Here is a 24490-nt window from a genome sequence, read left to right as displayed (position 1 = left end):
TGCTCTGCAGAACAAGAAAGCAGGCAGAAGAGGCTGGAACTCCACTCCTGTTTCTCCCTTTGCATTAAGAAGGCTTTGTGTGAAACAAAAATGTGTTACTTTAGTCAGGCAGAGCTTAACATATACAGAAAATACATATTTTTAAAAATCTGAAAATTAACTATCCTCTTGTGTAACAGCAGTATAGTTTGGGCTCTGATCATCTTCTCAAATAGTCTTCACAGACACTAGAATATGTTTTATTCTTAAGTACTTTCTCACTTGTCTAAGTCCTTAGCTATCTGGTACCAGTGCTGTTCCAAAGACCGCAGTTGCATTTGAGTAGAGAGCAGGCCTCAAGGCATTAGCTCAAGGATCCACCACAGTAAAGTAATTCATCTCAGTTCTAATGGCAATACCTTTTCAAAGCTAGATTTCCTACTGCTTGAAAGGCAGAAAATAAAACTTAGCACCCGTAAAAGTTCTGTCTCAGTTAAAAATTAACTACCATATACCTATAAGACAAAACTTACCCTTGCATTGTGAACTGTCCTGCTGGAACCAGAGGATATATTCATACAGGCAAATGACAAAAATAGGATCCTAATCCATACTCACTTTCTTAAAGCAAAGGACTGTATTAAGCTAGATGCCTCATACTAGCACTGGAGAAATTTAAGGAGAGCAATTCCGAATTGGCAGTGTAAGTCTTAAGAAAGCAGCCTCAAGTTGCGGCAAAGGAGGTTTAGAGGAGATATTTGGGGAAAATTCTTAACCAAAAGGTTTGTCCAGCCCTATGGTGGAGGCCCCATCCCCAGAGGGATTTAAAAGCTGTGTAGATGTGGCACTTGGGTACAAGGGTTATGGTGGCCTTGGCAGTGCTGGGAGATTCATTGGACTCAAGGTTCCTGGGGGGCTTTAATAAACTGATTCCATACTTCTATGATAATCTGAAACAATTGAGACACACCAAGGTTTAGATAGACACTTGGAAATTATAGGTGTTATCATACGAAAGACAAAATACTACATGAAGCCAAGGTCCTCTAACAGCTATATGGAGCCAAAGTCCTCTAATAGCTGTATAATGCCTATACCCTTAAGATAGTTCAACTTTATAACTAATAATTAGTTAGGTTCAAACAAAATCCTGTCAATAAATTAAAATAAACACATCTATCTAAAGTACACAAACCCAGACTAACAGCCTGGTACTTACACACGTGGGAATTTCTACCTCTGCATAAGTAATCACTGTGCTGCTGCTCTGCTGTACTGGCTGCCTCTCAAAATCTTTTGCTACTTGAGATGGCACATAAGGAGGCAGCACAGCCAGCATGACCTGCCTACTGATAAGGTGTAGTTTAGTAAGTCCTCAGGCTGAGGAAGGCCTGTGTCTTTCCTGATGTTGAGGAGGCATGTTAATGATCTGTTGTCAAGAACTGGGCACCCCCACTTTTTCTGCGTAAAAAGCATTGTATTCCAAAAGCAGTGATGTTTGCTCCACTTTTAAAATGTGCCTCTGCACACACTGATTTCCCTCAGCCTCCAAAATCTCTTTTCTTTGATAGGATCAAGTCATGACCCACTCCTCCTGGCCAACAACATACTCAAGCAACCACCTAAATCCATCCCAATAGAAGGAATTCCCTCTCCCTGTCCCAAGTCTCTGGCACAGGTATCCCCACACCTTCTGGAAATTAGTGTCAGTTGTGTCAGTTCCAAGGTGCCTTTGCAAGTGTCACTATAAACCATGTCAAGACAGATTAAGCACTTTCATCCCTCTTCCATCTTACTTGATCCTGACCTCAAGCTAACCCAAATTATCTTGCTAAGTCTACAAAAATCCTGTGAGGTTTTATGTCTACTTTCAAAGATGTTATGTACCCGGATGTTTTGGGTTTAGTACTGCTCAGCACATGAATGTTCCCTCTTTGAAAATAGTCAATTTGCTTGCCCAACAGGTAGCCCATTATGTTTACGAGTCTGTCCTCTATTGCTCAACTTGGACACAACTCCCATGGATGTAATTAAAAAGCTCCCTCAAATAAAGGCTACAAGCATGGGTGTGGATGTAGCCAGGTATTTCAAAATAGTCTCTGTGACTATTGCTTGCCACTATGCTGTGGACCTCTGCTTCTTTCTAAAAGTACCACTTAATAGGCAATGGGTGTGCCACTGAACTAATGACTAAGAACTTTTTCCTTCAAGCCCTGGATTAGATGGAATGCTCGCCTTTGGTGTTACAAGGTACTGCATCTAAGAGGTGGGTGTCAGAGTATGCTGACCTGCCTGCTGGGAAATGCAACTCGTAACTTCTAATAAAAGCCTTCCTTTTTCCTACACATTTTACAACCCAACTATCATCATACAGCCTCACTATAAAACAGAACTGCACAGGTTTTCAGAAATATAAGGAATATTAGGAAGTATAAGTAGGCAAAACTGAAATATCGAATCAGAAATAAATGTCTAATAAAAAACTAAAAATGGAAATCTGCTTCTCTAAGCGTAGTACTTATGGGGCATATCTAGACATTGAATCGTATCCACACCTTTTGGGTAGAAGCATTCAAACTGAAAAATAACTTGGGAACAAACCCTCTGTGTATTAAATGACCTAGAATATTATGTAGAACTAAACATATTGGTCTTTATTTTTTGTGGGCTTATTTCTGATATTCTTACTACATTTTAACTCTTGCTATGCCTTTAGCAGAAACATGTGTTATCAGGGATAATGATTGGAACAGTCAAGAAAGCAGAGATCACTTTTTAAAATGCCTTTGTCTTAAAACTCCCATATTTCTTACTCTTTAAAGACTATCAGAAGTTCTGAAAACACCTGTTTCCACATCATTACAGATATGACCTAAACACAGCACTGCTAAGGAAGTATTATTTCTACAGTCTATCAGCACTATTTAGAATATCTCTTGTTTTAAGTGGAACAGGAGGAAGATAACCACTCAGTAGAGACCATCAAGTCCAGCAGCAGATTTCTCATCATTTAAATCTAAAAAGCACAGTGCATTCTTAGTGACTGCTTCCAGCATAACATGGCTGAACAGGCATGGGGATTCTTCAGTGATTTCCACAGGCTCCACAAGGGAGAAGGCAGAGCAGATACATCTGCCATCTGTCAAGTCAGAACTTTAGACAGAAAGTCACCACCTGAGCTTCTCCCAAAGAGCATCAGGCAAAAAGGGCATTGTTTCCAGAGAGGAAACAGAATGCTCCTGTGTGAGAAGCACAGCACAGGAACTGCACGGAAGCAGTGAAGGAACACAGAGCCAGGCTAAGCACCAAGAAGTTACAGGCCAGCTTCAAAAGGCTCAGCATATTTTTCACAACGAGATACAGACAACTAACTAGAATGATCTCTGTTTTTTAAAAAAAATCAGATTTGTTTCTGATTTTTTGCTAATCATTGTAAGACCAGAATTAGGCTCTTGGAATCTGAATGTTTGCACTGTTAGGATCCATGGCAGCCCTTACATAAAGATAAACGCAGCAGAAACACTGCACCTTTGAGATCATACAGCAGACTTCACCCCAGATCCCTGGTATAAATGCAGGAGATGCGTTATCTGTCAAAACAGATGGGAGTGTTCTGAAAGGAACAGGGTACAGACTAGTACCGTACCATTAAATATTAACAAAAGTGATAACTAATCTACTCAAGGTGAGTCAACACTGACCACAGTTTTAACCATTTACCAAAAAAAAAAGTTTAATAGATCAAGACTAAGCACATAAATTGTTGTAAAATATGCTACTTTACAGGTCTGTGAGAAAACATATATGTGAAAAAGATCCAAATTTTATTTTGCTGTTTGAAAAAAATGAAAAGAAAAAAATGTATAACCAACCCTTAGCTTGCAGTTCTAACAGTTTCACAAAATCCAGTGTTTTGCATTCAAACTGGATTACTTCCATGTCTTTAGAAAACAAAATAAGCCACTAACCTGTACATGATATATCTCCAAAATAAACTGCATTCTGGTATATGTCTCTGGGTTTTCCAACTGCATGGTAGCCAATATTAAATTTGAAGTAGAAACAGAAGCAAGAGGATTTTTTTCAGAGTAGATTAATAGTTACCTGGCTCTACCACACTCCTAAACACAATAAAAATTCAAGACAGGACAAAAGAAAGAATGAAAGAACGAACGAAAGACCATTGCATTATGTTTCCTGCAGCTGAGATCCTGTATGAGGTTTTAGCCTGGATGAACCTGCATTATCAACAGGCTCACTCTTAATTACCTGTTTATTTTTGCTGACATTTGGTTCTCAGCAACCTGTAACATTACATTCCCTACACAACAATCTGTTCATGATATGGAAATTTATTGTAGTTGCCCACTTACAACTGCAGAGAAATGCCTATCTTCCACTCAGTTCAGCCTTACTGACACAAAGTTGTCTGTGAAGCAGAAGGAGCTGCCATGGAAACAAAACCAATTCAACAGAGACTGCTGAAAGGTCCCCATGATTTAACCTATTATGGTAAAGCAATTTTTTCTCTCAGTAAGTGTAGTTGGTATTATTTCAGTGATGAAACAAAAAAAAAACAAATAAATAAATAAATAAACCTCCTCTTCTGTAGATTTCCTGCTTTAAGAAGAAAGGCATCAGTACTTTAAACTGTAGTTTAAACAAAAGTCTTGCACTTTTTTATAGTTTATGGTGGAGTTTAAACTGAAGTGATGAAAAGGAATTCATGATTTGTGTCAACTTTGAGAACCCAAGTGAAGGTCCAGCTATAAAACCAAATATAATTTGTTCCTGACAATAAAGGGTTTTTACTTGTTTTGAAAATGATCTGATTTAAAATACAGGTTTAAAGTTTGTTTTCGCTTCTGAAATCAAGACTGTCAAATTCTTTTGGAAACACATATCATGCCTGTCTTCACTATGTTGACAAAATAAAATGGTCCATGTCAATCTCAGAAAATAAAAAAAAAAATAGAGTATAATAAAAGACATTTGTGAAACAGTTAACACATTCCAACTCTGTGTATGACATACTACACCTAAAAGCCTTATGGGTTTTCAATGAGGGAGTAACAGCTAATTTGGATTCAAGATGGGACAAACTTTGAAAAAAAAATAGGAAGGTGTAATTAAATGAAGGGAGAGCTAGAATGTCATTTTGTTTAATAATAACTCAGCAACAGAACCCTGTCTAAAAAGATACTCCATAGTGACAATGACAAGAATTATGGTGTAAGAGGGGACAGGGCATACCCAGAGGCAACATTTCCACTGCTAAGGTTCATTTGAAGCTTAATGTGGATACTGTAACCAGCAGTGTAATTCTACGCCTAGCCTAGTAAATTTAATAGCAACTAATCCATAATCACCAGGCACAAACAGTTGCCTTAGACCATCTGGATGTCTATTTACAGAGCAATCACTTTGTTGCTGTACCTAATGTAGATTTCATGATTGCAAAGCGATGTAGTGGAGGGTGAGAGTGCATGGAAAATGCACCCCTCTGCTGTGGATTCTCCAGACAAGGAGCAAGGCAAGCTTCTCAAAGCTGCAGCAGCACAGAAAGAACTGAAGGGGCAAAGAGGCTGGGAGAAGGTGTAGAAGTTGTCCTCTTGCCTCCGAAACACTAAGAAATTCAAGTTAAAAAAAGGCACTAATGGTCTGATAACAGGAATAGCATGGCATGTCCTTTCTCCACGGGCTTTTCTTTGGATAGTGGGGCTGTCAGTAAACAGCACACAATTCACAAAACCCCAAAGATTTCACACATTTTCAACAGGTTTATAAAAAGAAAACAAACTTTCACTAAATTTGTTGGAAATAAGACTTAATGTTGCATGATCTCAGTTTTTAAATTTATTTGTTGACTGAGAAATCAATGAACTACTGCAACAGTGCAAAAGTGAATGCTCAGCCTCAGATCTCCGCTACCACGATGAACAGTGAATAAATCCACTGCAGGCAAGGCCACAAACGTGTAGTCTCACATTGCCCTCCACGAGCCTGTGGAGTCTGTTGCTCATAATAGGAATACAGGAACTCCAAGGTCAAGCCACCAGCAATTTGAGCATATTGGGCAAAACAATAGCATGTAAATTGTGGATGAAGAAGAATTTGGGTGGAAAATTCCTAATTTCTTCTACAACAAAGTTTCCCACAGTAGTTTGCGGGAGCAGTGGGTACAGCCAAGGTATGCAACTAGATTCATAATGTATTAAATAAAAATTAAATGTTTTATTTATTTTGGAAAAATAAAGTCACAGCTGTGAGTTCTAGGCATTCCACAGCTAAAACCCCAGCCAGTTTCTTCCTTTAGAATTTCTTGATTCTTGCTATCAGAGGAGATCAGCATAGAGAAAAATATTATTCAGTCTCTAAAATCTCTTTCTGTAGTAGAATTACAGCATGGGGATAATAAAGAAAACAACTGAAGAGGAAATAAATTGTAAACATGGACTCTGATCGCACTCTTAACAAATGTCCGGCTGAAATCAGCACAGGAGGTGGACTAGCCAGCTGGAGGCCTGTTTGTAGCTATGAAGATAAATATGCATTATTTATCCCAGGCATTATGCATCCCAGTCTCTCACCACATGGATTAAAGAGAATGGTGTATATAATATTCTTACTATCAGTCAAAAGCTGTACAGAACTGCAGCTAAATACATGAGACAGCTTGGAATGACCCACTGCAACCCTTAAATACGAACACATTCGAAACTGTAATAGTCTTTCAGATTTGACCCCAAATGGAAACAGTTCTACTTCCACAGAGAAGACAGCCTGCCTTACTTCCTTCTGTTCTTCGTTCTGCCTCCCTACACAAGCCTTAAGGCAGACATATCTCTTACAGAATTCTGGAGATGCAAGAGAAGCAAAAGAGCCAATCGGCCACAATCATGTCATTTCCATGGAGCATATGAACAACTCAGCTGAACAACACAAGTGGAGAATATGAAGCAAAGCAGCAGGGATGAAACGGGACAGAGGGACTGGGTTTGACAGATGTACAGCTTGCATCTTCTCATTACCACAGGAACCGGCATATGGGGAAAGCTGTTTATCTGCAACACAAACGAGCTGCAGAAAGAAAGAGATGGTTCTCTTCCACTCCCATTTCCTCCAAGTCTAGAAAGAAAGATGAGAGGTAAGTATTTTCTTCCAGGGTTAAAGCAAAGCAACTCCATGTAAGTTTGGAGCACTATTCCTGTTTTACATTCAGGGCCACATAAGGTTCCTAGCTATGGTGAGTTAATGAATTCACAAAAGGATTTTCATCTCAGTTACACTGGTATCTAGCAAGGGGTAAGAATGCACAGGCTTTGTCTCTGGCACCTACCTTCCCTTAAGTCTATGTGTGCACTTGATGTTTGCACCTCAGTAAAGACAGAAGCAATCTCCACCTGCACCAGCACTGATAGTTTGGAGACAGGGAAGGCAGCAAGCAAAACCACAGTAGCCACAGCAGCACTCCTGCATTATATCAGGTATTTGCACCAGAAAGGCTGGTAAAACCCTGGGCTGCCTGTAAGACCCCTTGAAAGGAGAGTGGGAGAGAAAAACCAGCTGAATTGCCCTGTCACATACTGAATGCTGAGAATCTGAGTGCATATAAAAGCAAAGAAGGAAATTCCAGGTCCAGGCATGGGATGTAAAAACTTAAAAATGTTTGTTGTTGCAAAAGACACAGAGACAGGATAATTTCAAAATACAGACATAAAAAGCCTGTCAAAACCAACAATATAAGGATTAAAATCTGCCCTCACTGAACATGATGGGAACTTGTATCCAAGATTTCACTCAAGCAACAGTAATTTCAATTTCTCATATTTTCAAAGATTTAGAGTCCTTGTATAAATATTACTTACAATTGAAATTTTCTTGTGAAACATCAAGTATAATGACTGCTAGAAAATGAAATTAGAAGCAGACCAAAGCATGAAAAGCACTGGGTTTTCATGAGGATAATACACATGGTGACACACTGTATATTGCTGCACTCTTCAGAAACGCACTGAATCAGGATGAACATTGGGCTCTGAAGACATATAAGTCAGTGACAAATGGTCACTGAGAAAGAAGTTACAGAAAACCAAGCCCAGTGATAGCATCCTGTGACACTTGTCTGCAAAGCATCTGGTAAAAATAGGAAGAAGATGACTCTGTTTCTAAAATGTGAAACAACTGGCATAGTTTCCTAGGAATCTCCTGCTTGTTTGCCTGCTTTTGTAAAGTCAAGAGGAAGAAGAAAAATTAAATTTTATCAGCAAGAGGATGATTGCACCCGATGGACAGTTGTGCATTTCAGCATGCAGAGTGACAGGAAGGATATGTAACTTCAAATGCTGTATAACCACTGAAAATAATGATTTGTGTGACTTGGCAAAAACTCATTAAAAGATAATAAAGAGCACACATCCCCAAAGAGAAATAAATAACAGGTAACCCTAAACAAAACAATTTCTTTGTTCTCTCATATTAAAAAAATATCTTAGGTAGAATTTTTGTCCTCATTATTAAAAGTACTTCAGTGGTGCTTAGATGGTCCAAAGCAGTTCTGAAGTTCCCTTATTTTCTCCTACAGACATTGTGGATTATAAAAAAGGCAATTTCATTAATACATAACAACATACCTTTCATATAAATAAACAAAACCAAATATTGCAAGACTCAAGAAATGTAACAGTAGGAAAAAAGAAGTGTTACATACACATGGTCATGTAATTTTTGCTTACTTAAAAGTCATATAAATTAGAGAAGCATCAGAGATTGCTTAGAGCCCACATGCCCATTTGCTACTGGTTGACAGCTACTCATATTCAGAGTATGCCTTGAGGAGAATGAAGGAATGGAACTTTACTAAAACTCTTATAGAAGATGTTCCGTGTCAAAAAGGGATTTTGTGGGAAAGCTGGTGAACAGGCAGTGGAGGCATGTAAAACATAGACATGTAAAACAGCACACGACTACAGAAGAGTAGAACAGCAAAGAAGTACAAAGTTAAGTTACAGTACAGTTGAATACAGTAGGTCTAATGTGCCTTCCAGCCTACTTCTACTAGACACTTGTCATCAGCATACCTGGATTTTTTGTATTCATGGTGATGTGATGTCCATGTGTCACTGAGGACACCACCCAGTCCAAGCTACATTTGCCATAAGCCCTTATCTGAGCTTTGACAAAGGTCAAAAAGATACGAGGGAAATGCCATGTACATCAGCAGTCTCTCCTCATAGCTTGGGAGAGCCCAGCAGCTGGGGCTGGGACAGGAAAGCTGTCATGAGGAAGCCCATGACACCTAGCTTTTCCTTAGGCACCTTCCCCTCTCTGCTCTCAGGTGCCTCACACACAGCCAGCCCCCAGGTCTGACAGAGGAGTCTGGGAATAGGAACGGAAATTGATTTGTCCCATCCAAAGTTGTATATAGGGTGCAATGATGGCTTTTACTTTTGTGCAATTTCAGCTCCATTCTTTCAGCTTTCACTGACATGCATTCCATATCCATGCATTTCACAGGGAGTGGCTGAATCTCTGGCAAGAGGAACAGGATCTGTCCCCTCAGTACATCCCACTGGATGTACCCCTTTACTACAACAGCTGTCAGAGCTGGAGGGCTTTTTGGAGTTATCCAAAGAACAGCTTGTGCTAATGTAATCCCTCACTGCAGTGAAAATTTGGGTCACATGAAGGGAGACATTTTTCAGCTCATTCTCCTTTGTACTCTCTTCAAAGAAAGGAACTTGGTGCACAGTCTACCAGCCTCTCTCCAGCCCTCAATGGAACCGCACAACACCAAGTGACTACCACACTGTGTTACGTGTGTCACATCAATGTGTCACCTTATATATTTTATAAATTTTTATACATATATAAATATAAAAAACACATACACACAAGTTTACTAGTACCAGCAGAGGCTTGAACAGATCTGTTCTCTACTAGGCTACTGTAAATCCCATCCTACCTTTAAATCTGTACCATCCCTGTCCCTCCTGGCTCAGTTTAAGGGAGGGTCAGTACTTGCCACTTGTCACAAGCTCATCAAGCTCCAGATATCCCAACTACCTTTAGAATATGGAAGCAGTTACAAAAATCACAAGAGCAAGAACTCATGACCTCAGGTCATAACTGTCTAATGAGTTCAGTAATTGACACAAAAAACTGATCAAGACAAACCTATCTACAATTCCAATTTACTAGATACATCAAAATACAAAATTTGAAAGGTATCAGCACTGCTTACATCCTCCTGAAACTACCAAAACTGAGTGGCCTGATATTTATATAACTTTCCACAGTAAATATGTCATTTCACCTTTCTGCACAGCATGGACTTTGTATGGCTCAGGAGATGAGGAGTGAAGGAAACATATTCACACCAGAAAAGAATGCCTTCCATTATGATAGCACAGTTCCTAGAAACATGCTGATCAAAAGGACAGGATGACATGCCACTCAAAGACTGGCTCCACCCCAGTTATCAGCCCTTAGAGTCTCCAAGATGAAGCATTTATTCCAGGACAAGAATTGTGCCTAATGTTTGACAATGGGTCACTCCTCCCAGATAGATGGCCAGAGCTGGCAAACATGAGCAGGAAAGGAAGAGCCGCTTTCAGAGCGGCCAAGTGTGCAAGCCACTCAGTTTTTCCCTGGGGAAAATACTTGACTCAATCCAAGTGCTGCTTTCCAGCTCAGCTTGGATGCTACTTCCCTGCTGAGAACAATGTGTAGCTTAAGCCCTCATATCAAACCTGACAATTGTTCAAAAACTCCATGCATATATGAGTATAGTCAAAAGAGGGGTCTGGCCAGACTTCAGTGGCACTGGCAATGTTAGTGAGTGGAGGAAGGGAAAGTGCAGGAGTGAGCACCTGGCAACGACCCGGTGGAAGCATCTGCCTTTGAACCACTTGCTGTGAATTAGGATGGCAGAGTGCTGGATGTAACAGAACTTAAAACTTTTCCTCTTTACTGCAAGCCAGGATTCACAACTGCAAAAAAAGCCACACTCTAGTCAGATAAAAAAGGGGAAGAAAGTCACTATATTCTGGCTACAGCAAACATTTTCCCTGTGCCAGTAAGTGGGAGCCAAATTACAAATCCTCTCTACCAACTGGGAATGTAGTGAAAGTCTATTTAATGTATCAGGTGATGTATGAAGAGTTTTCAGGTTCTGAATCTTTGCCACAGAATCAATAACTGGCTATTCAAAGCCATGGAAACAGCTTACACTGGCCCAAATGACATCCTACTGAATATACCACAGATATATTAGAGCATTTCTAACTTGGCCTTTCCTGCAAACACTCTTCCATCACGTAGAGCATGAGATCACAAAATAAATATAAAACCAACTTTTTAATCCCAAAAATGGAGAAGAAAGAAATGTCCTGAGGCATAGTTCAACTGCCTAACATCAATAAATAAGCGTTTCTCATCCTGCTGCAACCCAAGAACTTTCTTGGGTTTGTGGATGTGTATCTTTATTGGTCTGTGATGGCTCATCTTTGTATTATCAAGTTTCTCTATTTCAATTACAGAACTGTCTCATTACATGTAAAACTTGGACTAAGAATATATTATTCATATCAGCTGACTCATTACGCATTTTTTTGTCAGTCCTTGCAAAAGAAGCGTTTTCTAATATGAAGAAAGATCTTGTGTTGTAAAAATGATGATCCAGAGCTAAGAGAGATATCTACCCATGACCTGAGCCCAGATTATGAGGTGTGTCAGCCACCATAGTAAAATATTAACAGAGCTTGTGGGTTGTCATAGTAAAATGAGAGGCGGCCCTGAACGTAATTTCATTTACGGACATTCAGAAAATTGACATCACGGCTGCAAGGACATATAAAAAACCAGCACAGTGCATTTTGGATTGACTGCAGGAACACTGACAGAAGCATTCCACAGACTCAGCTCCTCTAACAGCACAACAGAAACCTGAATTTTGCAAAGTACACCGAGAAGCTTCTTTTTATAAATCAGTTCTGAGAACATCTGAGAGATTTTATTTTGTCTTCAATTGTGTTTGCAATTCCTTTAAAGAAGCATGTGCACAGGAGGCTGTGCCAAATGCCTGGGAAGCACTCTTATCCCCCTGGCCGTGCTCTGCACCCTTGCTAACATTTTGTTGTTTTTCCCTGGAGGAAAAGTGGTTGATGACAGTGCACACATTACAAATGAAGTTTGGTACTTTGGAGGGATCTTGGGATCGGGTGTATTGGTAAGTACCTAAATTCAGGCATTCCTACCTTCCCCCTACCCACAGCCATGACTTACATTGTTGAATTTTCTCCCAACTGCAAATTCCTCTTTGATAAACAAATAAGTTTTAAGCCATCCAAAGGCTTGGCAATAAGTAACTTAACCTAATTGTAAGGAAAAAAAACCCCATGGAATTATTATATTTAAAAGAAAATGTAACTTGAATTCATCCCAATTCAAACCGTATTTCTATTATTTGTAGATGATTTTCCCTTCCCTGGTGTTTTTGGGCCTTCAGAATAATGATTGCTGTGGATGCTGTGGTAATCGGAGCTGTGGAAAGAGGTTTGCGGTAAGTGAAAGGAAACGTGGCAAAAAAAGTAAAAGCCAGATTGTTACTGATATATGAATTTTCCTCTCACAGTCATTGTGAGTCTAGACAGAGGCTGTCTTGAGTGTAGGGCACACAGCACTGCCATTTGTTTGAGTGCTGAGAAGAGGAAAGAGCAGGATGTAAAAATTGTATTATACCTCTGATACTTTACCACAGGTACCACAATAGTATGGCCTTATTGGATTTCGGCAGCACAAGATACTTATAATTACTCTCACAATTAAAATTTGTAGCTGAAAGATCTGCACTTTGTTTTGCAGATTACAACAGTTCTCTCCTTAGCCATTTTTTGTTGGCAGCTTTTAAAATTACCCTGGCAGTCAGACACTACATTCCCAATTCATTGCAGGCCCACAAAATGAGTCTGTATCTCATTAGATTCACAGGAAATTTCAGGAAGAAACAGACCTCGGGAGGTCACCTAATCCAACCTCCTATTTTAAGTAGTGTGGATGAGGCTCTACTTTGAATTTATAGCTTCCTTTCACACTAGAAAAGTTTCCAAAAGATACTTTCAGACACTAATAAGTATCTCAAGCATTTTAGTTAAAAAATTAAATAGAAAAAAAATATTTCTAGTAGGAAAATATGTCCTTTCAAAATAGATTCTTTGGATCAAATAGATCATTACAGTTTTTGAATAAAGGAACAGATTTTCAAGTGAAAAAAAAAAAGAGAGATAAAAACAAATAGGGAAAGATTCATGCCTACAAGGTTGACCAAAGAGCTTTCCCTAAATTCTGTCTTTGATGCTGTCTTCATGCAATACCAACAAAACGGGTTCAACTTTGAGAAGGAGGAAATTGAGCCATCTGTTTCTCTTTACAACACTGCATGATCCATTTTCTGCAAGCAGTGCAGAGAAACTAGTTGAGTTTTAGAGAGCACATACCACTCCACAAGTACCCAAGTGCCGTAGTTTTGCTGCTGCTCAGCCAGGTGGTGACCAGGGGCATGGTCACACACAGTGACCACAGCGAGCCCTGAGGAGGGGGAGCCAACCTGCACGTGTGTGGTGCTGCCTGCAAAGCAGCCTTTGCTGGCAGGCATGTTAGAGTGCAGCTGACAGGGAGTATTAATACAGTCAAGAGTACCAAGTACACTGTACTACAAGAGTCAAACAAGCCTTATTAACATCAGCATGACTGAGAACCAAATTTGGTCTTGTATGTTAGCTGAAATACATTATTATGATGTTTGCTGCAAAAGCATAATTTTTGAGTTTGCCCTGTGAAATACATCAACATATAAATCCATGCCAGAACTCAAGACAAGAGTCTTGTGATGAGGTCTGAACAAAACTCACATTGGACTTGATGGTATTAGAGGTTGTTTCCAACTTAAATGATTCTATGACTTGAAAGTAATGGGGGGTTTTTTCTTCACCTGTATCACTTTATTCCAGTAACGGACACTACCTCTACCTACAAACTGTTATGGCTACAAGTATTTCAGAATTCAAGCAGGGCATTAGTTCTTGCATGATTTACTTGCATATTAGTATATATGGAAAATTCTGTAATAATTAAAAAAAAGTGTACTTTCCCATCCAGTCCAATTTCACTACTAGAGTTTACATTAATAAGCACCTATGAGGAGATAAAATATATCAATATGAAACCTAAAGGGAGATTTGGGAAGGAGAACTACAATTATTTGGTCCAAATATAACCAAGATACCAACGATAACCTGTAAAGGATATTGTAGATTTTTTTAAAAAATGCCTTAAGTGGTCCAAGACTTCAGTCTTGCTTGCAGTCTCCTGAGAAAACCATCTGGCTGGAGGGGAACAAGAGCCCGGAACAGGAGGCCCCAGAGGGGAGCAGTGCCATCTGCTGTCAGCCTCTGCCTTCCCCTCTTCAGGCACATGGGGCCCATGCTCGTAAAGCTTTAAAATACCAGTACAGGTATGCATCACACGTTTACTATTGCAATGAAAACTAATAAACTCCAGCTATTTAGGTGCTGATTATTTGACTATTAACAGCTGAATTTAGGGAACGTTAACTGACATTAAAGGTGCATTTAATTGTTTGAATGAGAACCAAAATAACCTTATTTTTCTCTTCATCAGATGTTCTCTTCTATAATATTTGCTGCCATTGGAGTTCTGGGAGCTGGATACTGTTTTATTTTGTCAGCAGTAGCCATAAACAAAGGCCCTAAATGTAACAATGGCGAAAACTGGACCTACCCTTTCCAGGATGGGTAAGACAAGGCACTCAGAAAAAAAGATAGACATGTTTTAAATTTGTGAGATGATTCAAATTCTGAATCCATTGTATGAAAATGGGAATGATACCATTTGTCTAAATTATAGAAGTGCCTACAGCACACAGCAGTAATTCATAAGGTCCAGAGCAGGGATATAAAGAATAGCAAGTACAATCAAAACTACTGAGTTTTGGAGGGGCCAATAAAGAGAAATGCACAGCCTCTTCCTAGGTTATTCTTGGGATGATAAGTAACATATGGGGATAAATTCAATTTAGATGAATAGCAATGACACATTGAGACACTTCTCAGAGTCCTGAAGGAACTGGCTGATGTAATTGCCAAGCCACTCTCCGTATTTGAAAAGTCCTGGCAGCCAGGTGGAGCCCCAGGTGGCTGGAAAAGATGAAACAATAGACCCATCTTTAAAAAGGGTAGAAAGGAGGACCCTGGGAACCATCAACCTGTCAGTCTCACCTCTGTGCCTGAAAAGATCATGGAACAGTTCCTCCTAGAAGGTCTGATGATGCACACTGAGGACAGGGAAGTGATTTGGCAAACCCTGCCTGACCAACTCAGTGGCCTTCTATGATGGGGTGATTCCATCAGTGGATAATGGAAGGACTACAGAAGTCATTTATCTGGACACAATCCCACACAGTGTCCTGCTCTCTAAATTGGAGAGAGATAGGTTTAATGGGTGAACTGTTAGATGGAGAAGAAAGTGGTTTGATGGTGGCATCCAGAGCGTGGTGGTCAGTGGCTCAGGATCCTTATGGACATCAGTGACAAGAGGTGTCCCTAAGGGATCCCTGCTGGGACTGGTGTTATTTCATAGCTTCATTAATGACATAGATGGAGGAAGTTACCAAGATGATCAGAGGGATGAAACACTTCTTCTATAAGGAAAAGCTGTGAGAACTGAGATTGTTCAGCCTGAAGAAGAGCAGCTTCAGGATGACCAGATTGTGGCTTTCCAGTACCTGATGGGAGCCTACAAGAAATATGGAGAGGGACTTTTTATAAGAGCATGTAGTGATAGGACAAGATAATGGCTTTCAGTGAAGAGTAGGTTTAGATCAAATATTAGGGAAAAAATCTTCCTTGTGAGGGTGGTGAGGCACTGGCACAGGCTGCCCAAAGAAGCTGTGGATGGCCCATCCCTGGAAGTGTCCAAGGCCAGGTTGGACAGGGTGTGAAGCAACCTGGGACAGTGGAAGGGCTCCCTGACCATGGCAGGGGCACTGGAAAGAGATGATCTTTCAGGCTCCTTCCTACCCAAACCATTCTGTGATTCGATGATTATATTAAAATTTAACGGTATTCAAATAATTATTACTACTATAATATATATAATATAATATTAATAAATATGATCTATGTATAATTTTATTTTGGCCGTGGCATTTGGAAGCTCCTTGTTCCTCATGCTCTGCAACTCAAACATGTTTGCTGCATGTATATTTATCACTTAACCCCAGCAACCCCACTGCTCTGGCTGAAGTCAAGACAAGTTCAACAAACAACAGGGCACAATGTGCTACTGAGGAGAGCAGGTGTGATCAGAACAGAATGGCAAGGGCTACAGTATACTCCTCATTACCTCAGAACTTTTAATGCAGCCTACCTCAGTCAAGAGTGACCTGGCAGCATTTCTTACATAATATACAGAAAAAAATTATACTTCAGGTTCAAAATAAAAAAAAAAAAGAAAACAAGAAGTATACAGGTAGAGGATTATTTGTTCATGGGTCAGTGAGGGCCAGAAACCAACTGCCTTGGTCTCATTCTGAGCGTCTTTGGAAATGCTGTTTCAAACAGTTTTGGTTGCAGTCCAGAAATCACTTGACAAGAACACAAACAAGTCAGCACTAAGAATATGCAGATGAAGTATAGCCAGTGGTTAAGCAGTTTACAATTTAACTAAAATGTGAAGGCAAAAATTATGGAATTTATTACCTTTACTTTAGATGAGGCATTTAGAACAACAAAAGGTGTTATTTTCAGCTCAGTGGGCAAGAAGTGACTTGCATAATTTCATTATTTGTTTTGATTACAATGTATTTCCTTGTTCCCAACTGTACTTTGGAATACTGGAATACATGCCCTGATCACAGCTGTCGTCGTGTCCTGTCCGCCCCCCCAAATACTGTAATCAAGTAAAAGCAGCAAAAATGCCCCTGACAAAACACTGAAACAGATAAAACTCATTTCGCACATGCTTGGCTAAGATCTTTTCTTTCCAAAACACTAAAAATAGTTCAGTTGTATCACACTTGTCTCCCATTGCTCCCTTCTGATGTCTTTTTTTTTTTTTTCAAATCACTTGCTACAACTTACCTAGAAACTAAACTGAAGCCTGTTTCTAGATGAGTAGCACCAGTGTGACAATGGAAATTTTTACCCAAGTGAGAACATAACCTCGGCCATATCACAGCAGTAACAACCTCTCAGTGGTGAGAGACCTCCTTTTGTGAGCTGATAGGGTTTTCTTCTTAACGATTTTGTTTTCTTGTAGTGATTACCTTGCTGACCATGCATTGTGGGACCTGTGTAATTCACCTGAGAATATTGTGCCGTGGCACCTGACCCTCTTCTCCTTGCTGCTGGTCATGAGCGGGATCCAGGGAGTGCTCTGTGGCATTCAGATGGTGAATGGCCTGTTTGGAACCCTCTGTGGGGACTGCAAAGGCTGCGGATGTTGTGGGGTGAGCAACTGATGACTCTGCTTTGTTACTTTGTGTACTGATGAGTTACATGCACACCTCTAGCTGACAGCTGGAGAAACTAAACTGGCCTTCCTTCAGCTCCATGATCATGTTTTTAACATACCGCCAAAACCTTACACTATTGCCATTAGGAAATAATACAGACCTTTGAAAATCACAGCAACCATAGCCAGGAAATTACCTCCATGTTCTTATTCCTCCAGGGAGATGGAACTGTCTAATGAACAGGAATATTGCAGACAACTCTCCTCACCCTGGGAGGATCCCCTCTGCAGCCACTCCACAAAGCAGCCCTCAGATGCACTGGCTCTGGCTAAGAAGGTGAGAATGAAGGGCTTTTCCTCCCACCAGTGTTATAAAGCCCTGACTCCCTTTCCAGCCTTCCTGAAATCCCTCATCATGGAATAAAATAAGTGAAATACAATTCTCAAGTTCATATTTATTTTTGTAGAACAGCTTCCATTTAAAAAAAAGGATATTCTCAAGCAAAACATAAATTGGGGTTACAATTTTTATTCAGGTCAATTAGGTAGCTTCGAACTCCTCAAAGCTTCTAATCTATACATGAGTGCAAATGCTGTTTATTAATCTTTTTGCAGAAGTTCAATTTAGCTGTATTTAGCACAGTGCTATGAAAGAGATAGGGAAGACAATAGAGAGGTAGCTCAAAGGCAAAAATACCTTTTAGAATGAACTTTCAAAACTTTAAAAGAAAAATCTACTTTCCAAAGGAATCAAGGAGAAAATAAGAGGGGTTGGAGACATTTGAGGGATTCAAATCAACCAATATGCTTCTTTTAAAAAACTGTGAAACAAATTTTCACAAACTAGCTTGCCAGGTTGGATGTCTCAACACTTCTTAATATTGGCCATATCTGTTCCTTAAAATTTTCCTCCTGAGATAATATTTCTGTGGTCTGTGCTTTCAGAAAATGTATTTCATGTACTGTGTATTTACACTAGGAGATACCTGAAGAATCTAGACATACTTAAAAGCACTGAAAGCTCTTAAGCAACATGCAGAAATGTTAAACAGTTTGATACAGGTACTGAGAATCATGTTGTACAAGATGATAAATGGAAAAAAAAACCTCTTCAGAAACAGCTGTCTGTCCCACCTGTTCTACTGGATTGCCCAGGAATTTGAGAGTACCCTTTATTTCTACACACACTGTGCACTGTCTCACATCTATCCTTTCATCTGTGGTGAGCAGCTGTCCTGCACCTCATCTTGCATTTTTCTTGTTTGATTTATATGAAGCCTTTGGGAACAAGGAATGTTTCTCATCAGTGGCCAGCAAAGGGATGGGTAACTGTATAGCATACAGCTTTGATATATCAATAAACAGAGTACATTAATCTTTGGGGGAGATGGGATAAGAAATAACAGGCAGCGAGCTGTGATAACTAAAGCCAAAATCAATGACCTACTGCTTCTAACAGACACCCAGCTACATGATGGCTTTCTAACATGAGCTAATAAATAGCAGATACTGACACAAGGTGCACACATTTCATCTTGTGATCCAGGCTGCATTCACACCTTGGCCTTCAGCTGTACTGAAAATGGGTAAAAGAGCCAGAACCAGTAGCCCAGCTGAACTCACACTTTGAAGTGCCAACAATGGTGTTCCCAAATCTATTCAGTTAAAGCTCACATCTGAGGCTCTCCCCTAGCATTTAATTTCAAGCTAATCACACACCTGTAGTGTCAATTCTGCAGTAACTGGAGATTGTTCTGTGTTTTTACTCAGTAAGGGACTAATCGTAGATCCTTGTAACAGAGAACGATGTAAAAAGCCAGTGTTAATTCTGGAAAAGAAGGCACAGATAAAGAGAGTGCAGGGCTAGGAAGGGATGGAAAGATGACGGTAAGAAAGAAGACACAAACAGAGATAACTGAAAATGTTGACAGACCTCAGGAACCCTGACCAAGTGAAAGACCACACTGTGTTAGAGTGTGTAGAAATATCATCATACACGAATACAGATGCAAAAATAATAGTAGCCAAAAGAAAGAATATTAGTATTTGTAACTAAGTATTGTAAGTATTTGTAACTCAGAAATACCCATGCTGGCTGAAGCTTCATTATTCACCCATAAATATTGGCTGCTGGGTAACCAGAGTACTGAGAGCACAGCAACTTTGACATTGCATGGCACTGTTTTAGCTGAGAGCCATGATAAAAGGATATACATTGGTTATTTAACAGCTCAGATTACAATATGTGGAGTGTGCACATGTGATTTTGAGCCCATGCACTCCAGTGGGACAAAACTGGTTCAGCCCCTGCACAGCTGAACTATATACAGTTAGTTCTCTTTTTTGACTGTCTTCAATAAATAGACTGCAGAAAAAGCTATGTTAGCCACAGAACAGTGTCATCTTTCAGGGAACTATGCATTAACTGGAGACTCTTTGCAAAAGGTTCATCTCTAAAGGAAGGAAGTAACATATACAATGTTGAAAAAAAATTTGCTCGGCCCAGAACAAGGGATGTTTTCTCACATCATTCCAGACTTGAATGTTCATCACCTGTCTCCAGTTCAACTTTAGCTTCCCTCTTCATGGATTGTACATTACTCATAGTGTAACCAGCTACAAGGAAAACGTCAAACTCTGGAGCCATTCCAGCTGTCAGAGGGTGGGAAGGCTGACTTCTTCCATTACACTGATACGGGTAGGGTCTTTGCCCCATATTTTAATTCAAACGAATATTGAATTGAATATACATGTTGAATATGTAAATACATATATGAATAATTGTATATATAAATTAAATATAAAACTGAGTATTTTAATTCAAAATGTATGCCTTTTTCACGGAATAGTGTGTCCACACCTTTCTTCTAAGCAGTTTTACAGTTCCTGGGAAGCCCATGCTAAAACCCTCAAACCCACTCCCTCCCCTAAAGAAATTATTTTAAACAACCAATATGCATCCAAGAGCTTTCAAGTTCATTTATATTCTTCATGTAAAAGATCAAAGAAATAATTTTTAAAAAAACCAAAACAGAATCAAACTCAGGATACAACAGTTTGATCTCATTGCCTCTAATACAATCTATTGCAAGGTACTAAAAATTAAAAACAAATGCTCAGACAAGCCATATAAAAAATTTTAAAAAGTAAATAAAATCATTAAAGAACTAGCATGTACATGGAAGTGTGTATTAGGAAACAAGTTTATTTGGACAACCACCCACATTTTTCTGTAATTAAAATATAGATTTAAATCCTTCCCTTCCCCCAAACAGCATTTGTTGACAAAACGTCAAACCCAATCCCTTCCCAAGTTACATTCTAACGGTATTACCAGAATACAAACTGTAATTAATCACATCCCATTACTTCTGGATCACCAAGGCTTACATATGCCCCCTCAGGGATGGTCACAGCAAAATTGTCCCCCTTGCACATTGGTTATACTTATACTGCAAGTAGGTAGTGTACAATTTAGTACATAAATGCTAAAAACCTGAAATGGTACAGTGAAATATTGTCAACAATAAATTTATTTTCATATTACATATGCTTTGAATGCTGAAAAGTTCTGCCATAAGTCTTTAAAGCCAGAAACTTTTTTAAAAAGTTAACTTTGAAAAACAGATTTTATTGTCATCGCACTTCATCAGACACATCATCTCCGTTACAAAAATTAAAAGATGATGGTGTAAAGAATCACTTTTAATTCAACTGAGATTTGTTTCATGACTAAGTAAAGATCTAACCCAAGATTCTGGCAGCTATTTCAACCTGAAGTACTGCTCCACACAGCACCCTCCTGTTTCAGATCTGCTGCTGGTTTACTACAGAAGTAACACAGAAACACAGTTTTTGATTGCTTTACCCTTTTAAGCTTTGCACCAAGACACTCAACCATCAGAAACACAAATAAAAAAGGAATCAAACTTGCAGCTTCACAATTCTGATAAATACCTGATGTGATGTCACTAGAAAGTTGCATTAGTTTTCCTTGTACAAAGAACCAGCCTTGGCTGACAACAATGCACGTAGCTGGGCAGGAATCAGCACCAGCCAACTCAGAGCTGCTGTGAGCCCGACCTGCTCAGAATATCTTCTGTTATGACAAACTTAGATGTTCAATGGTGCAGAGTTACTAGCAAAGAAACAAACTGCATTCTCTAAACACAACCTGTTGATGGGCACTATCACCTGGATCACACCAGCAGTCAGGTCCACAGCTGCTGTGGGTCATTCCAGCTCCAATGGCTGTTGGCTCCTTATGCCAGCTGAGCAGTGCTGGTGATATGGCCTTGAAGGTCGGCCAGAAATCAGTCATGGCACTAAAGAACAAAGCCTTAGGACCATCTGTTTTTCATTTAGGCTGACAAGCAGAAGAAATCCTTAAAAGAGAGAGATTAAAACTAATTACAGTAATATTGGTCAGCCTGCACGGTCCCCTGTTCATTGAAAAGAAATTTATGCTATCTCAACAGTTAGCAAAACTAGCAAAAATAAAAAAACCCAACTAATAATCCCTCAAAAGAATAAAAGAAATACAATGCCCATTCAGCGATTAAATTCTGTGCAGACACAACTCTGCTGTTACATTTCTTTTTCCATTAAAAAAACTCCCAAATTTAAAAAAGCTACTTTTTACTATGTAATAAAACTTCACAATTGTAGGTCTTTGCCTGACATCTCTTTTTCCAAAATTTCAGTGTGTGTGCTTTTTATTTGCCATCCTGTGACACCATGTACACTTAGCAGTTCATCATGGACACGGTCATTTACTGTATTGAGTGCTTCTGTTATGTTTTTCACTGAACACTGGAGATTCATTTGCTCTGTATCCCTGTCTGCAGCCATCCTTCCCAGCAAGGATCTACATTTATTACCTCATCATTTGTCTTCCAAATCTACTTTGTATTCCCACCACTTCATCACTGACCTTTTCACCTACCTTCACCCAACCAGATGGAAAAAAGTCTTTAGGGGTCAATATTCCATCGCATCAGTAAGATCTTGTTAAGTGTTATCAGACCTGGCAAACACACATTTACACTTAATGCTACATCTCTTCTTCTCTTTACATAGACTGGATTAAGCTTAAAGGAAAGTTGTACCCCGTTCATAAAATTACCTACTTTTCAATACAAAATGCTTAAATCCATTAATTATAAATAAGATAATTTCAAAACATTTAAGAATATTCAGAACTTCATTTGCATTTCAGGGGAACTGCAGGCTTAATGTTCTTGACGTCTTTACAGAGGTTCCCAAACCTCTGATAAGGAAGTTTTATAGGATATGTGACAGGTAAAAACACACAGCACATGCCTTGTATCCTGTGCACCAGTTATGGTAAGTGAAAGACATAAAAACTAAGCAGCTTTACCAGGTGAGTCCCAATGCTGCTTTGGCAGTGCCCTAATAAAGTTCCTGGGTTTTTTTCATGTATACAACTACATGTATTTTAACATTGTCAGTTAAAAACATCACTGAAAACAGTATGAGGAAGGTTCCACTCCCCCTATGTATGACATTAACATATTGTGCCACGTTTTCCAGAACTGATTTTAAAATAATATTTTTGCACTTAAGATACTTGCCACAGATTTTATATATATAAAAAATTGCTTGTTCGTTTGTTAAGTTACAAAACTGTAGTGCTTAATATAATAAACTAAAAAAATCTAAAATTTTTTAAAAAATGCTTGTTTATAACACGTCTTTGTTTTTAAAAGGCAACAGTCAGTACCAGCCTGGTTTATTTTGTAACAGTATTGTAGTTGAAAAATGTTGCTAAACAATTCTGGTACTTTGAGGTTGGAAGTAATTATTTTCTGAAAACTATACAGTAATTTACTGAAAAAACCTGATATAGTATTGTTTGTGCCTTCACAAATATATAATGGGAATTATTATGCTTGATATGGATCAGATTTGAACTTATTCCATACAGAACAGTTAGTTACTAAGAACTAAAAAAGATTTTTAAGGCTTAAGTAAGTTGATTTTAAAAAAGCTTCTGATACTATTGTCATAAACATAATAATAAAACTGCTCTCATGTGCTTTGCACTTTTTCTGAACCAAGTGACCTAGGAGTTAGCTTTTCTGATTCACAAAGGGTCTGTGATGTCAATCAGTACCCAGGAGATCAGTCAGGGATATGCACAAGCATCAGCCACTTTCTGTCCTAAAAGTGAAGCATTTCTGCCTGGTTTGAAAAGATAAAAAAGTACACAGATGTGTAAAGTGGTGTGTTTTTTTTTTTTTTTAAGAAATATATATCAATGTATGTATTATATATGTATATATACTTAAAATATGTATTTTATACTTAAATTTGTATCAATAATGTCCAGGCAGATATTAAACTGACCATAAAGATGATGTAACAAAAGTCAATAAGGCAGTATGTTGTGTCTCTTGAGGATATTCAGATATTCTATGCCTACCTCAAGAGGAAAAATAAATCTGAATTGCACTGTAGGCCCAATAAGCATTGCTTGATTACAGCCAGGTAAGGAAGGGCTCATTTTTGTTAAGCACTGACTCCACGTCGTTGAGAATAGGGATCAAGTCTTCTGACTCGAGTGTCCCAAGATCAACGTTTGTCCCTGGAAGACAGTCGAGGAAGTCAGGGAAACGTGTTTGTTGTGGATTTATGTTCATTGTTGTCTGTGCTACAGTTTCTCCTAGAAAAAGTAAAGAAGAACTTTTGAAGTACCAAATTCTTATTGTGGGTAATTTAAAACTACAGAACAGACATAAAAATTGATCCCCCCTTTCCCACAAGCACTTGTGAGCACTCCTATTCAACACAGATGTTATTTCAAAACTGAATTTAGGTGCAGAGTACCTTTTCTTCTAAGAATACATTTCACATCCTTGCTTTGATCTCAAAAGCATGAAAGGTCCTTTCTAGCAGTGCTCAAAGCATCCAGCTTTGGCCTTCCACTTGGGAAGCAGGACAGTTTCGAGTTTGTTTC

The 24490-nt window shown here is 39.0% G+C and overlaps 2 protein-coding genes across 2 annotated transcripts in view; one reads left to right on the top strand and one right to left on the bottom strand.

Moving 5' to 3' along the window:
* The first annotated feature begins 11938 nt into the window (after positions 1 to 11938).
* Positions 11939 to 17916, top strand: TM4SF4 (transmembrane 4 L six family member 4). Its single transcript, XM_063408571.1, has 5 exons — positions 11939 to 12208; positions 12452 to 12541; positions 14659 to 14792; positions 17317 to 17506; positions 17731 to 17916. Exons 1-5 carry the CDS (start codon positions 12035 to 12037, stop codon positions 17746 to 17748), a joined length of 606 nt encoding a protein of 201 aa, XP_063264641.1. The 5' UTR covers positions 11939 to 12034; the 3' UTR covers positions 17749 to 17916.
* A 2550-nt stretch (positions 17917 to 20466) lies between these two features.
* WWTR1 (WW domain containing transcription regulator 1) overlaps positions 20467 to 24490 on the bottom strand; it is a 42019-nt gene continuing 37995 nt past the window's right edge. The window contains exon 6 of the mRNA XM_063408570.1: positions 20467 to 24196. Coding sequence (XP_063264640.1) covers positions 24012 to 24196 — 185 coding nt within the window. The 3' untranslated portion in view covers positions 20467 to 24011. The remainder of the gene's footprint in view (positions 24197 to 24490) is intronic.

The sequence above is a fragment of the Prinia subflava genome, chromosome 11 (assembly GCF_021018805.1).
Source record: "Prinia subflava isolate CZ2003 ecotype Zambia chromosome 11, Cam_Psub_1.2, whole genome shotgun sequence".
Lineage (NCBI taxonomy): Eukaryota > Metazoa > Chordata > Aves > Passeriformes > Cisticolidae > Prinia > Prinia subflava.
Note: the sequence above shows the minus strand (reverse complement) of the source record. Positions and strands in the feature narration are given on the sequence as shown.

Excerpts from the sequence above, each read along its gene's own strand:
- TM4SF4 (XM_063408571.1), top strand. The coding sequence starts at position 12,035 with ATGTGCACAGGAGGCTGTGCCAAATGCCTGGGAAGCACTCTTATCCCC. Across the intron at positions 12,209-12,451 it reads TCTTGGGATCGGGTGTATTG|ATGATTTTCCCTTCCCTGGT; the intron begins GTAAGTACCTAA and ends TATTATTTGTAG. Across the intron at positions 14,793-17,316 it reads ACCTACCCTTTCCAGGATGG|TGATTACCTTGCTGACCATG; the intron begins GTAAGACAAGGC and ends GTTTTCTTGTAG.